The 16,549-nt window shown below is 41.4% G+C and overlaps 1 protein-coding gene across 2 annotated transcripts in view; it reads right to left on the reverse strand.

Moving 5' to 3' along the window:
• Positions 1 to 16,549, reverse strand: part of BACE2 (beta-site APP-cleaving enzyme 2) — a 163,837-nt gene that overhangs the window by 60,525 nt on the left and 86,763 nt on the right. For both annotated transcript variants that reach the window (XM_006870834.1, XM_006870835.1), the window contains exon 3: positions 6,213 to 6,429. In XM_006870834.1, coding sequence (XP_006870896.1) covers positions 6,213 to 6,429 — 217 coding nt within the window. The remainder of the gene's footprint in view (positions 1 to 6,212; positions 6,430 to 16,549) is intronic.

Raw genomic sequence — 16,549 nt, forward strand, 5'->3', positions numbered from 1 at the left:
GAACCATACCAGGACTCTCTCTCTCTCTCTGTCTCTCTCTCTCTCTCTGTCTCTCTCTCTCTCTCTCTCTCTCTCTATATATATATATATATATATATATATATTTGTAGTAGTTACAAGTCAGGCTGCTAACCTTAAGGTCAGCAGTTCGAAACTACCAGTCATTCCACAGGGAAAAGAAGATGAGGCTTTCTGCTCCCATAAAGATATACAGCCTCAAAAATCCTATACCAGGTTGCCATGAGTCTGAACCGACTCTACAGCACACAACCACCACCACCATTATATATATATATATATATATATATATATATATATATATATACACACATACATATTTGTTGTTGTTGTTAGGTGCTGCTATACCGACTCATAGCAGCAACCTTATACACAACAAAATGAAACACTGCCTGGTCCTGCCTCAGTCTTACAATTGTTGCTAAGCATGAGCCCATTGCTGCTGCCACTGTGCCAATCCATCTTGTTGGGGGTCTTCCTCCTTTTCACCGACCCTCCAATTTACCAAGTTTGATGTCCTTCTCCAGCAAGTGGTCCCTCCTGATAGTATGTCCGAAGTATGAGAGATGAAGTCTGGCCATCCTGGCTTCTGAGGAGTACTTCTTCCAACACAGATTTGTTAGTTCTTCTGGCACTCCCTGACACTTTAAATATTCTTCTCCAACTCCATAACTCAAATGCATCAATTTTTCTATGGTATTTCTTATTCACTGTCCAACATTCGCACACATGTGAGGCTACTGAAAATGCCATGGCTTGTTCAGACGTACCTTAGTCCTCAAACTGATGTCTTTAATCTTCAACACTCCAAAGAGGCCTTGTGCAGCAGATTTGCCCATTGTAATACGTCATTGGATTTCTTGACTGCTGCTTCCCTAAGAGTTATGGTTGATTTGAGAAAATGAAGCTTTTGACAGTTTCAGTCTTTTCTCCATGTACCTTGATGGTATTCATTGGTCCAGTGTGAGGGGGAATTTTTATTTTCTTTACATTGAGGGGCAACCCACACCGAAGGCTGTGGTTTTTGATCTTCATCAGAAAGTATCGTAAGTCTTTTTCGTTTTCAGCAAGCAAAGTTTTATCTTCTGCATATCACAAGTTGTCAGTGAGTCTTCCTCTAACGCTGATTTTATGCTCTTCTTCACATAATCCAGCTTCTCGGATTATTTGCTTAGCATATAGACTGAATTTAAGTATGGTAAAAGAATACAACCCTGGCACACACCTTTCCTAATTTTAAACCATTTAGTGTCCCCTTGTTGACCCCTTGTAATATAAACAACAATATATGTTGTTGTTGTTGTTGTTAAGTGCCGTTGAGTTGGTTCTAATTCATAGTGACCTTGTATAGAGTTTCTGAGTGTGACTGGTGAGTTTGAACCCACCAACACTGCAGTTAAAACTGACCTTTTGGTCTAGTGCATTATCTTGCAGCACATATAAAATAAGGTGGCTTCAAACTGTTCATGGACTAACAGAAGATAATGGACTTTTCTCATAAACTTTTGAAGCCTCGTCAAATGGTTGCTCAGGACCAACTGTAAGAAGATGTAGTTCAGTAGGTCTGTTGTGGGCCTGGGCATCCATGAGGTGGAAGCCCCACAGGTGGTTCTGATGTACAGCCTTAGCACTAAACAGCTGTCACTGACCAAAGGCCACTATGACAGTCACTGATTGCTTGGCCCAACTGTTTCTGAACTACTTTTGAAACTAACCCAGACCACTCTGAGGTTCCCTGCCAATCCAATTCCAGTTGTAATCATCTTCTCCCAAATTCTGTTACTATATCTCCAAACATGGTAATGTGAAGCCAACTGTTAGTAAACTTGAAATTTTCATAGATCAAATGATCAAGGGCTATCTGAGGACGCTGACATTCAAATACCCTGAAAGCAGTTTGTACCCACAGAAGCTTTCCATATGACAAATTCCAGATCATTTAGCTTTATTCTTTCCTCTTCTGAATAATTAGCATAAACTCAAGTATACTCATATCTTCCACTTCCAAACAGTCATCAAGACTAAACATTTTGCTTGAGGTCGCAAATGCCAGTGAAGACATATTCAGGGCTATAATTTATTATACTTAGGGCTGTAAACTATTTAAATTATTGTTGCTATTGTTGAGTGCTGTAGAGTTGATTCTGACTCACAGTAACCCTACACAGGAATTCTGAGGAACAGTTGGTGGGTTTGAACTGTCAACCTTGTAGTTCACAGTCCAGTGCTTATCTGACAGCACCACACCAGGAGGAAGTTGCTGTCAGTCTTCAAATCCCAGATTACAGTTATCCTAAGGCATCAAGGAAAAAGGGCTCATTGTCTGGCCAGGTTCCATGGACACAGAATGGGAAGTGTATGCAGGACTTGTCCAGAATGACCTGTACAAGACAGTAAACCTTTCTGACCCTCAGTCTCCACATCTCTAAAATGAGAATGATAACAGCCTTACAAAAGATACCTCACTGATAAACTGTAGTTTCCAGTCTCGAGCTTAATGAACACCAGCCAGTTACTGTGAGCTGATTCTATCTCATGGTGACCCCATGCATGTCAGAGTAGAACGATGGTCCACAGGGTTGTCAATGACTAATCTTTGGAAGTTAATCACAAAACGTTTCATCTGAGTAGACTAGAACTGCTAACTTTTCTGTTAGAAGCCCAGGGTGTTAACCAGGGGCTCCCTAGTGCCTAGGAGGCTCTCAGTAATTGTTATTCTTTGTCCTTGTGAGGACACAGGGCTGACAACCCCCCTCTCCAGACTCATTTGTTAATAAACTGGAACTGGAACAAATATTCTCACAAAGTGGGAAGGCAGGTCATTTTTTCTAAATCCCACAGATCAAAGGAAGCTCAGTTATCACTAGGCCTGTTGCCCCTACAACCACGCTTATTTTTTCTTCAACATTCAGCTCTGGCTCACAGCCTAAAACTGAACAATGCTAGGCCAAGGTGTGGTGCCCAATTACAGGGCCAAGAAAGGTCACCTCTTTCTGTTCTCCTCCAGTGTACACAAACTGACCCAGTCTCAAAGAACCCAGGGACCCACCCTAGTTGGTATGTAATCCATCTCTGGAAACCCTACCTGGTGTAAATTCCCCTGCCAACAAGAGAGTCAACCTCCCCCTCCTGCACCTAAACATGAATCCTTTAGGTCAGCCCCAAGTAAAGGTATTTTGAAAACATTAGATTCTGCCTTTCCCCATTTGGGGAAGGTTCTAATGCTGATTAGAGCAGAGATTCCAAACTTTCTTGTTGGCTCATCATTCTTTACAGTGGCCAGAAGTTCTGGGGTGTCCATACCATGTCCCAAGTGCCTCCTTGGGGAAGTTCAGGAGTGAAGGGGAAGCAACACAAGGTATTCCTAGTCTGGCTGAGGGCATCACTACCTGCCAATGTCCAAGTCCAGGTCCAGGTCCAGGTCAGTCTCTTCTCATGCACATTCATGGTTTCATAAATGATTGTTTCCTTTTAAGCCTACCCTAAGAGAAACTCCAGAACAAAGGCCTGGGTCATCTATGTTGTTTGACGATGCATGGAGGGGACTGTAATCATTGCAATGAAATGAAATATGATAGGATGAATGTAAAACTGATGTTCTTCCATGTAAATCCACATAATTCACAATAAAAACTTTAAAAAATAACAAGAAAAACAAAAAGAAAAGAAAAATCCTCACCCCTGCACCAATAAATAATATAATTATAAATGGCAAAAAAAATCAGCCAATATTATAAAAGGACAAATATTCTATGATCTCACTTTTCTAAAAATGTCAAGAATAAGTATACACACAACAAGCAGTGCTTTTTTGATGGGGGGGGGGATGGTTACCGGGTATGGAAAGGGAAGGAGGGATAATAACTCTGTAAATAGTTGTCGTTGTTGTTTGTTAAGTGCCTTCTGGGCAGTTATGATTCATAACGGCCCTGCAAAAGGTTTCTGAGGCTTTAAATCTTTGCGGGAGCAGAAAGTCTCATCTTTCTCTCACAGAGCAGCTGGTGGGTTCGAACTACCAACCTTCTGGTTCACAGCAGTCCAATGCTTATCCTATAGTGTACCCAGCACTTACCAACCTTATCCACCAAGCTCCACTTGTTATTTTTGGTGATCAGAAAGGTGATATTTAAGGAGTGGAGTCGTCATAGCCTGATCAAGTAAATTTAGACACCAAGGAAATATACAAGAATTAGGGTCAGTTTCAGTCAATGCTATAATATGTATGATTTTGCAGCAACAGTAGTCCAAAAACCAAACCAAATCCACTGCCACTGAGTTGATTTAGTGATCCTATACGAAAGAGTAAAACTGCAATATAGAGTTTCCAAGGCTGTAAATTGTTACCAAGTAGCTGGTATGTTTGAGCCACCAACCTTTTCTTTAGCTGGTGAGTGCTTTAATCATGGTGCCAACAAGGCTCCTGAAAACAATGGTAATTAATAACCAAAAAATATGTGTGTGGTTACATAGATATGTATGCATATATGTGTATAAGAAGGCATACATGAGCCCATGCATGAGCATATATAGGTGGTGATCGTGTTGTTAAGCAATCTCAAGTCAGTTCTGACTCATAGCAACCCTGTACAGGGTTTCTGAGGAGCAGCTGATGGGTTTGAACTGCCGACCCTGTGGTTTGCAATCCACTGCTGATGCTACAGCCCTACACCAGGAGTCCATGTATAGGTATATCTGTTGGTATATGTACAAAGGGCTTCAAAAGTTTTGATTCCCTTGGTCCAGGAACTTTCTGAAGCGCCCTTGTATGTATATATGTGAATGTGTTAGCATATATATAATACAGCACATAGTGGGCACGGTTATGGAGGTTTTCTATATATATAGCTAAATACCTAAATATTAGTTCATAAAGATAATGTTCTACATTCTAGCTTGGTGAATAGCATCTGGAGTCTTGAAATCTTTTGAGTGGGCATCTAAGATACAACTCTTGATCTCTAGTCATCTGGAGCAAAGGAGAATACCGGAAACCAAGGCCCCAGAAAAGAAACTAGCCCACAGGACTAAAAGTTCACATGAGCCACAACTTCATCCAGTCTGAGACCTGACGAACTAGATTGGCACCCCGCTATCAATACTGACTATTCTGGGTAAGGGCACAAAAGAAGTTTCTGAATAGAATCGAGAAAAATGTAGAATGAAATTCAAATCCTAAAAATGTGTCAGATTTATTGGACCAATAAAGATGAAAGGCAATTTGGAGACGATCACCCTAGATTTCTTGGAAATGAAGCCACTCCCAGATGTCACCTTTCAGACAACTTATAGATGGACATATAAAATAAACAATAGCACCCACAAGAACTGTGCTCCCTTAGATAACCAACTATATGAGGCCAAATGGTAAACATTAACCCTAAAGTAAAGATGAATAAGTAAGGAGGGGCAGAGAAAACATACTAATGGAAACAGAACAAATAGAAATGAAAATTGAACTGAGGATGCTGACACATGAAAAATGTCCCCTATGTCATGGAATAAAAACTGCTAAATGGGAACCTAATTTGCTGTGTCAACTTTCACCTAAAACACAATCCAATCTCATAAAAACAACAACAAAAAAATCAGACAATGAAAACCCTATGTACCATACTGGTCTGATACGCAATCAGTCACGAGGATGACGTAGAGACAGACAGTACCTCCTTCTATTGCATATGGGGATGCCTTGAGTTGGGAACCAACTTTGACAGTAACTAATAAAAGTCACAGAGTCCTGGGTGGCGCTGTGGGTTAATGGGCCAGACTGCAAAGCCGTTTGAACTGCGACGTTGGCGGTTCAAGCTCACCAGCTACTCCTCGGAAACCCTATACAGGGTCGCTATGGGTCTTAACAACAACAATAAAAGTTACAATGAAAACCCTTAAACAAACACCATAATCAGAACTCTGTTAATATTTTTAAATACATAATTAAATAAAAAGATTTAAAGTCATGTTATTAGTCTATCTTGCAAGAAGGTTTACTAAATAGTGCTGTTTCCTTAAATCAACACATGCTTAGCAACAAATTAATTGTGGGAATCCTGGTTTACTTTCCCACATGTGACTCAGTGATTGTTAAATATCTATCTGTCTCCAGCGGCAGACAGGGACATACTTGTCAGCCTCTTTATTGCTGTGTTTCAGAATCTTGTCCATGTCAAGTGATTTACTTAGTGGATTCGCCTTACCTTGGCTAGGGTAGCATAAGCAAGTCCAAGTATTCCATTCCATTTAATGCCAGGCAAAAAGAAATTCTCTGATTCAAAAATAGTGGCAACATTGACGAGGAAAGAACTGTTGAAACCTTTTGGTATAGTGACGACGTCCTCTCCCACGAAGCCTGTCCAGCTCCCTTGGGTGTACTTCACGGTGACCCCGAAGCCCTTGGAGCGGTATGTGGTGGACCTGGAGGAACAATAAAGAGGCCGTCAGAGCCATTCCCCTAAAAGAGTGCTTTGGCTGAAACTGTCTGTGTTGTGAGCCCTAACCCTTCTACCTGTGAATAAAATCCCATCAGGGAATGGGTTTTGTTAAGAAGCTATATTAATGTTGGGTATGTCATGAACCAATCACTTCTGATATACAAAGAGCCCATTAGGCAAAGACGCAAGCACAGAAGCAGGAGGATAGATGCCACACCACATGAAGACCACCAAGAAACAAGGATCTCCCTCCAGAGCTGACAGAAAGAGCCTTTCCCTAAAGCCACAGACCAAGTTTCAGATTTCCAGCTACCTAAACGCCAAGAAAATAAATTTGTTTGTGAAAACCATTCACCTGTGGCCTGTACTAGATAGCCACGTTGTTGTTGTTAAGTGCCACTGAGTCAGTTCTGACCCATAGCCACCCTGTGTAGGGTTTCCAAGGAGCGACTGGTGAGCTGGAACTGCTGACCTAGCAGTTCAAACTGACTTTGCAGTCCAGCACATTAGCCTACAGCGCCACACAAGACCTCAGATAACCATGAGAGAGAGCTAATTTGTATATGATCTGTGTCTTACGGAGCTCTGGTAGCATAGTGGTTACGAGTCAGGCTGCTAACCTCAAGGTCAGCAGTTTGAAACTACCAGCCATTCTGTGGGAGAAAGATAAGCCTTTCTGCTCCTGTAAAGATTTACAGCTTCAGAAACCCTCTACAAGGTCACTATGAGTCGGAACTGACTCCACAGCACACCACCACCATTACCGCCTTCTATGTGTCCAAATCCATTGCCACTGAGTAGATTCCAATTCACAAAGACCATATAGGACAGAACAGAACTTCCCCGTAAGGTTTCCATCTCTGTAATCTGACCCAAGCAGATTGCCACAACTTTTTCCTATAGAGTGGCTAGTGTGTTTGAACCTCCAACCTTTCAGTTAGCAGCCAAAAGCTTGAACCACTGCATGACCAGGGCTCCTTCCTGGCCAAGACAGCTTTGTTAAAAACAGAAAGTCTAAAATTCTTTTTTTTTTTTTAATTGTAAACATTTGTTATGTTTTAAAATTGTGGTGAAAATATATAACAAAACATTTGACATTTCAAAATATTTCTACAGGCACAATTCAGTGACATCGATTGTGCTCATTACAAGTAACCGTCACCAATATTGTTTTTGTTGTTAAGTGCCATTGATTTGGTTCCGACTCACAGTGACCCTGTATAGGGTTTCCAAGGAGTGGTTGGTGGTTTGAACCGCCAACCTTGAGGTCCAGTGCATTGTCCTACAGCACCACACCAGGACTCCAAAACTACTACGAGTGGCTTAAGAAAGCTCATGGGAAAAAATCTATTATCTTCTAATTCCTTTTTTTTCAAGAACTTGTTGAAACCCCCAAGTATCTGTTTTCAGTCTTTTCCATCACCCTTAAGGCAATGTTTTCCTTCTCCTTTCTCTCTCACCCTTGGTAACAACTAACAGACTTTGGCTTCTTGACAATTGCCTATTCTAGATAGTTCATTAAGTAGGATCATACACTATTTGTCTTTTGTGACTGACGTAATTTGCTCATCATAATGTGTCCTCACCACTGGACCAATAAACAACAACTTTCTTATCAACGGAGAAAAGATTGAAGTTGTCAAGGACCTCATTCTTCTTGGATCAACTATCAACACTCATGGAAGCAGCAGTCAAGAGGTCAAACGACGTATTGCATTAAGCAAATCTGCTGCACAAGAGCTTTTTAAAATGTTGAAGAAAAAAGATGTCAGCTTGAGGACTAAAATGCGCCTCACCCAAGCCATAGTATTTTTAATAATCTCATATGCATGTGAAAGCTGGACAGAGAATAAGGAAGACCGTAGAAGAATTGATGCTTTGGAGTTATGGTGTTGGAGGAGAATACTGACAGTGCCATGGGCTGCCAAAAGAACCAACAGATCCGTTTTGAAAGAAGTGCAGCCAGAGTGCTCCTTCAGGCCAAGATGGCCAAACTTTGTCTCTCATACTTCAGACATATTGTCAGGAGGGAACAGTCACTGGAGAACGATATCATGTTTGGTAACGTGGAGGGTCAGAGAAAAAGAGGAAGACCCACAACGAGATGGATTGGCCAAGTGGCAGCATCGATGGACTCAAGCGTGACAATCAGTAGTGAGGTTAGTCCAGGATTGGGCAGTGTTTCGTTCTGCTGTGCATAAGGTCGCTATGGGTCTGTACCGACTCGATGGCACCTAACAACAACAAACAACAATGTGTCTAAGGTCTGCAGTACACAATTCTTAATAATTAACAATGCTGATGTTAACCGAGTGTCAGCTTCCCTCTAACGTCTTTACTAACATTTTGGAAACCATGTTTTCCATCTGGTGTAAAAGAGAAGTTAACATACGGTCCCTGAGTTTATTTCTTTCTTGTGCCCAAGCTGGAGTCCCTCAATGTTGCAAACAGTCAACACACTTGGTTGCTAACCAAAATGTTGAAGGTTTGAGTCTACCCAGAAGTATCACGGAAGATAGGCCTGGTGAAACACTTTTGAAAAATTAGCCATTGAAGATGCTACAGAGCACAGTTCTTCAATGACACACATGGGGTCTCCATGAGTCAGAGTCAGCTCGATGGTAACTGGTTTTGGTTTTTTGGTGCCCAAGGTAAATGATGCTATACTTAACTACTTTGAAAAGCACAGCCTAATTTGGACATCTCTGGCTTTGAAGGGACCCTAGGTACTGCCCTGTGACATAGGGAAGTGCCAGTAACTGAGAAAGAGGCTCAACCAGCTTGTGCCATTTACTACGTGGGCTTCAGACACGCACATATAATCAACGTCATGAACAAAGACTAAGCCACACCTCCAAAGCCAGGGCCCCGCCTCCTCAGGGCCCCTGTGGCCTCCTCACAGCCTCTTTTTCAAGGCCTGCCCCGTTGTTAACGATGATCTGATTATGCTCATACCAACAAATATGAAACTAATAGCACACTGTGACAATGATTTGTCGTAACATGATATAGAAATCCATCACCCAAATAACCACAAGGGATAAGTGCTACTGAAAACAGTTCTGGTGGTGCAACCCTGAAGCGTGCAGCAACTAAATGAAATGTTGGTGGTTTGAAACCACCCAGGCAGCTCCTAGGAAGAAAGACCTGGAGATCTGCTTCCACACACATTGGTAGTGGTAGTGGTGGTGGGCCATGGAATGGCTCTGACTCATAGTGACTGAGGCAGTAAATATTTTTGGGAGCAGAAAGCCTCATCTCTTTCCTGTGGAGCAGCTAATAGATCCGAACTTCTGACCCTGCAGTTTGTAGCCCAAAGGGTAAGCGTAAACATTACTGCCAAAAAAATCCTTTGGAAGCAGTTCTACTCTGTCATGTTGTTGTTGTTAAGTACCGTGGAGTGGGTTCCGACCCATAGTGACCCTGTACAGGGTTTCCAAGGCTGCAAGTCTTTACGGGAGCAGAAAGCCTCATCTTTCTTCCATGGAACCACTGGTAGTTTCGAACCGCTGACCATGAAGTTAGCAGCCCAACTCGTAACCACTACACTACCAGAGCTCCTTGTTATGTTGGTGGTGCTGTACAATAACCAAAGGACTGCTAATCACAGGTTAGCAGTTCAAACTCACCACAGGAGAAAGATGAAACTTTCTGGTCCTGTCAAGATTAACAGCCTCAGAAACTCTACTCAGGGTTGCTATGAATGGGAACTGACTAGACTGGAGGGCACCTAACAACAACAAGAACAACATTATTAGGAAACAAATGGAAACATAGTAACATGTATCTTCCTTGGAATGACTCAAATTAATGCCCAACCGGAAGTGTACACATACACCCACTTGTTCATTCATTCAGTGAATATTTACCGAGTGCCTGCTTTGGGGCGGAGCAATGTTCTAATCCAAGGCGACTGAGCAATGGACATGAACCATGAAGATCCTGTGCTCTGGAAACTTCACTCCAGTTAGAAAAGCAAGCAGCTCACAAATGAATACATCAGACTTGAGGTGGTGAGAGGAGCCACAGGGGAATGAAGCAGGGTTAGGAGAGTCTTGGTGTGGTGCTGTGGGTTAATGCGCTGCACCTCAAGGTGGGTTTGAACTTCAAGTTCAAGCTTGGGGGTTCAAGCTCACCAGCCGCTCCTTGGAAATCCTATACAGGTCGCTATGGGTTGGAACTGGCATTTAACAATAACAACAACAACAGGGGAGTGTGAGTGACCAGGGGTTACGGAGGGCTCTGTGATATCAGGCTATCTGTATGAGGCCTGAGTAAAGGCACTGAGTCAAGTGGCTCTCGTGGAGAAGGACATCCTAAAAAGAATGGAGAGCGTGTGTCAAGGCTCTGGAGTAGGCACATAGTGGTTGTTGTTGAAAACGTCCTTAGGAGCAAGTAGTTCCAGAGCAGGTGAGAATGGAAGCAGGTGTGTGGTCAGAGAGCTGGGGAAAGAAAGAACTTAGTGGGTCTTTGGAGATAATGGACTAACTCCCCAGGTTTTAAACAAATTAAGATATAACTAAAAACAACTCTGAGAATCCCCTTGAATCACTCCAGGCTCAACAGGCATGACTAGGGGTGTCCAGCACTTACCAGATAATTGTCATGCCCACCTGAGTTTGAAGCCTCTGTTGGCCTAAAGCAAGGAGCCCAGAGAACAGCTCTAAATAGAAATCTAGGTACTCAACCAGGCTCGACCCCCCAAAAAGCTATCAAATTCCTAACACCAGTGTCAAATCACCAACTAGATCATTCTGTAGTGTTACTTCATGCCTGCAGTTTTCTCTTTCATATTAACCTTGTACAATTTTCAGACATGCTAGTAAAGTCTTTGTTGAATCCATAGCGTGGGCTTAAGGGTGTAATTAAGTAAAGGACGATATGAACTCTTTTTAAAAAACAACAATCCATGAGGTGTAAAATGTCTTTAATTCAGTTCATTGTAATTCTGAGAATCTGATCCTAAAGAAATAGCCACGATGTAGGTAAGGACTCACAAAGAAAGATAGCTATTGCATTTTATTTATGATATCAAACAACTGGAAACAATTCAAATGCCAAGTAAAGGAAACGGTTAAGTAAATTATGCACATGCAGATGACAGAATATTATACAGCACCAACAAATGGTATAGACTAAGAATGTATCAATGCCACAGAAACATTTTAATAGAAAAATTCTATGCACAGCAGATTCTTTTTCAAAGTCATTTCTTACACTAAAACATTAGCAGTGATAATCTCTCAGTGGTAGGGTTTGCGAGGGGACTCTCAATACCGTGGGTGGGCCTTTCGAAAGTTTTCTGCATCTATAACTTTTATAATAATGAGATGCTATTCTTGTTGTTAGGACTTTTCATATTTTTTGTATATATTAACTTTTTTAATCGCAGAAAGTTCTATTGGGCCACACTAATAAAGAACACATACTCCCTGGTGTCACACTGTAGGATCAGCACTGGACTGGCAACCACAAGGTGAATAGTTCAAACCCACCAGCCGCTCCAGGCTTTCTATAAGTTGGAACCAACTCAGTGGCACTTAACAACAACAATAACAATATAGAACACAGCAGAACTGTACCTTTCAGAAACCTGTTCCACAAGAACTGAAAGCTACCTCCGTCTCCTTCTAGTAAGTCTTCTCACATAGACTAGTCCCTTTTATCATGGGTAGTTGGACATTAGAATGAGACGGTTTGGGAATACTCAATGAGAATAGTTCTGTTAAGAGCATTTACTAGAAAAACTTTAATTTAATTTAAACCTAATTTAAAACTCTAACCTTAATAAAAAAAATACATTTGTTACATTTTCTAACAGGTGGTCATAGATTGAATAAATATAGGTACTGATCAGAAAATTAAATGAGATTTTCCTTGATTTGGAATCAACTTGAGAACAACAGACTTTTAATACAATTTCAGTGGTTGTAAGAATACTTTATACCTGCACTGAGCAAATCGGTAACCATATGTAGCTACCGAGCCCTTGAAATTTGGTTAACCCACTGCTAACATATCAAATCGATTCTAACTCACAGGGACCCTATGTAAGGTTTCTGACACTATAAACCTTTATGGGAGCAGACAGCCTCATCTTTCTCCTGTGGAGCAGCTGGTGAGTTTGAACCACTGATCTTGTTGTTAGCAGCCCAACGCTTAACCTATTACACCACCAGGGCTACTTGATATGAGATTGTTGTTGTTAAGTGCCATCGGGTCAGTTTTGACTCACAGCGACCCTGTATAGACTTTCCTAGTTGGTGAGTTTAAACTGCTGACCTTGCAGTTCAAACTGACCTTGTTGTTGAGCGCTTCTCCTACAGGGCCATACCAGGACTCCTGATATTTGAATGGGGTGACTGAAAAACTAATTTCTTCTTTTATTTAACATGAATTAATGTAAATTTAAGTTGTCACATGTGGCGAATGTTTACACTAATACATAGTACAGTCATAGATAATGTGAGAATACAAGAATCTTGAACTCAATATTCCCCAGGCTACTTGAAAAAAAAAATCTCAAAGAGCAAAAAAACCCAAAGACAAACTATAGGCAGCTCGGGTAGCACAATGGCTCAGTGCTGTTCAGCTGCTAACCAGAAGGCTGACTGTTCAAACCCACCCAGTCGCTCTGCCAGGGAGACAGATGCCTGTCAATATCCTCCTGCAACAATGATAACCAAGAAAACCCTAAGGGACCATTCTACACTGCCACAACAAGGATTGTTAATATATCGTTCAGCATTTTAAGTTTCAAAAACGCATTCTTCCATCAGATCCTAAGGAAATAACCAAGACGCAGGCAAAGGCTCGTGAACAAAGAGAGTCATTACATTTCATTTATAATAGCAAACACTGGAAGTTAGGCCTAACTAACAGCCTACCTATTGAAACTAAAATGCTTTGGCCCTCTATTGCTCTGCACATTAATTAAATATATGGAGACTGAACCCCAGATTGGCTTTGCATCTGCAACGTCTATTCCCGGTCCTCAGAAGCAACAATCAATTAGGGATGTGGGCAGCTGGGAAAAAGTCCGCTCATAGCAATAAAATAAAAAAAAAAAATGCTTTGAACCTAATTCAGGAGATGTTCTTCCTCTGATAGGAGTATTCAGGGAATACAGAATTAAAAAGCTAAATCAATTCAATTGTGGAGAAAATAGCTGCAGAACATTTTTATTATTTTAAAATAAATCCAGTATTGTTTTCTAAGAGCATGAAAAGGTAGGAGGACAGAATTCAAAAGAATTCTGGCTTTTAAACCACCCCAAAGAACTCAGCCTAAGATGTCACTAGGCACTCCTGCGCACTTCAAAGTCTAGGGTCTGCCTGTAGGATTGTTGACCAGATGACTAAACAGCCCTCTTACTCTTTTACCTCTGGAAGGGACCAGACTAGATCGAATGGAGCCACTGAAGACCCAGGGACTGATCAAGCAGTTCATCAATAATCTTAACAATGACACATGCAACTCCTCTCCAGGTCAGGTAAACTACATGCAGGTGAAGACATTATTTAGCTAGGCAAATATATCTATCATCATGCCATGGAAAAATGAGGCATTTGATCTCCAGTATCCACTCTAGCCTTCTTCAATGAGGTTACCAAGGAGCTCTGGTAGCATAGTGGTTACGAGTCGCTCTATTACCCTCAAGGTCAGCAGTTTGAAACTACCAGTAGTTCCGTGGGAGAAAGATAGGCTTTCTGCTCCCATGAAGATTTATAGCCTCAGAAACCCCGTACAGACTCACTATGAGTTGGAACCAACTCCATGGCACACCACCACCATCACCAATGAGGTTACCAGGTAATTCTTTGACTCCCTAATTCATTCCACTTACAAATGCCAGAAGAGGAAAAGAAATTTCTCCCTTGTACAACTTAGCTTGGTAGGCTTCCTCTTAGTTGGAATACAACAGCAAGGAGTCATTTTAAGGGGGAAATACTCAGTTTCCTGAGTATTATTAGAGGTCAAGGGATAGCACATTTGATCTCTCACCAAGGCAATAGGTGGATGCTATTTTATTGGTTATAGAAGAAGTACATTTAAGAAAAAAATCACACCGTCTTCTTTTTGCTAAAGAGTAACTCATTGGAGAACATTCACTACTATGAAAAGGGCTTCTGATGGCGAAGCGCTCACAAATGACTAATGGTAACCTGATGTCTCATTCCATAAATCAAAGAGAACTTGTCAAAGGACCCCATGTCAAATCTCCAATTACTGGGAAATGTTTCAGGAAACATTAAACCTGAATATCTAAAGACTGGTGAACTTGAATCAGAAGCTAACAAATCCAACCAGAAACCTTATTATAACCAAGGGAGATCAGAGGGACAAGCAAATACTGAAACATCACAAGGCAGGAGCTACAGTTCAGAAAAGAAACTTTTTGTCAAAATTGAGAAAGAAAGTGAGAACGTTCTCTTGGCTTCCATGAAATACAATGATGGACCTTAAGCAAATATAAAAGCCAGCTGAGAACGATGGACCTCACAGAAAAATCCATGCCACAGAATCTACATAGGAAGAAAATGTTCATACCACTTTAATAATAAGTCTGCATTGGGGTTTCGGTGTGGCGCTGTAGAATGAGCACTGGGCAGCAAGGCCGGTTTGAAGCACATGGTCAGCAGTTCAAACTCACCAGCCGCTCCTCAGCAACCCTAAACAGGGTCACTATGAGTTGAAACTGACTCCATGGCACTTAACAACATTGACTATAATCCTATGGGAAACATGGAAGAAACAAAGGAAAGCAAATAAAAGATGGTTAAAATAATCCTAAATAAATATATAATCTGCAAAGCAAACCTGACAGTAGGGATTTAGTTGATGGATTTTGTTGTAGTTGCTGTTGGTAAGTGCCGTCGAGTTGGTTCTGACAATGACCCTGTATAGGGTTTCTGAAGAGCAGCTAGTGGGTTCGAATAACCGACCTTGTGGTTAGCTGTCCAGTGCTGATCCTACAGTGCCATACTAGTAGTTTCTAGTCACCATCAAATCAGCCCCAACTCATGACAATCTCACGTATAACACAATGAAGTACTGCCAAGTCCTGAACAATCATGAGTACTGGCATGTTTGAGTTCATTATTGTGGTTAAGGAGTCCTGGTGTGGCGCTGTGGGTTAACGCACAGTTATTTGGCCAGCAAGGTCGGCGGTTCAAGCTCACCAGCCGCTCCTCGGAAACCCTATACAGGGGTCACTATGGGTCGGGCCGACTTGATGGCACTTAACAACACCACTGTGGTTAATTGTTGGCATTGGCCCTCGAGAAAATACAATGTCCTAGTCTAACAACTGATCTTTTCTGATGAGGTCCAAAGTAAGAGCTCACTTGGAAAGAGCATTCTGATGACAATTCTAAGACTGATTTGTTTGTCTTCTGAGTTGATAGAAGAAAACCTGGCTAAAACTCAAAAATATGATGTCTCCTATCTGATTTGGCTAAGAAGAAACCTGATAGCCCTCGTTGAAGAATTTTTCTTTTTTTTTTTTTTAAAAGAAGGGCAGAAGCAAGGCTAGAGGTCCACAATGTGGGTGGGTGATGGTTGATATTTAATAAGCAAATTTCAGCATTACTTGCCAGTTAGTTAAGTAAATTGAGGTTTGAACTGTGGAAGTGCCAAGTGGGGGAAACTGAGGGCTCCCCCCAGGCATGGGTAGGTTCTGTTGTCTCTCTTATTTATCCTCAAATGGAGGAGATCAGAACTTGAGTGTTCAGAAAGCTCAGATAGGGAGTGTATCTACAGGGGATATTCTAAATTCTATTGTGGGGTTAGCTAGTCATCAAAAGTGGTAAGAACATTCAAATTAAACCAAAAGCAACGGAGCCAGTGAAAACCAATCTTTAATTATGGAAAGCAGATACCACCTGCTACCTGAACACAAGCCTGGCTATAAATTTAAAAGCTATTTGACTAAGCCAAGGAAGGTTAGCAGATATAACCATAATTTGACCAAACGATGAACAAAGGAGAAGGTCAAAAATAGAAAACATCTAGTTTAGTTGTCTTAATATCAGAAAGATGTTTACCTGTCCTTTACTGACTACACAAAGGCTTTTGATTGTGTGGATCATGACAAGCTATGG

Source organism: Chrysochloris asiatica, unplaced genomic scaffold (assembly GCF_000296735.1).
Source record: "Chrysochloris asiatica unplaced genomic scaffold, ChrAsi1.0 scaffold00154, whole genome shotgun sequence".
Lineage (NCBI taxonomy): Eukaryota > Metazoa > Chordata > Mammalia > Afrosoricida > Chrysochloridae > Chrysochloris > Chrysochloris asiatica.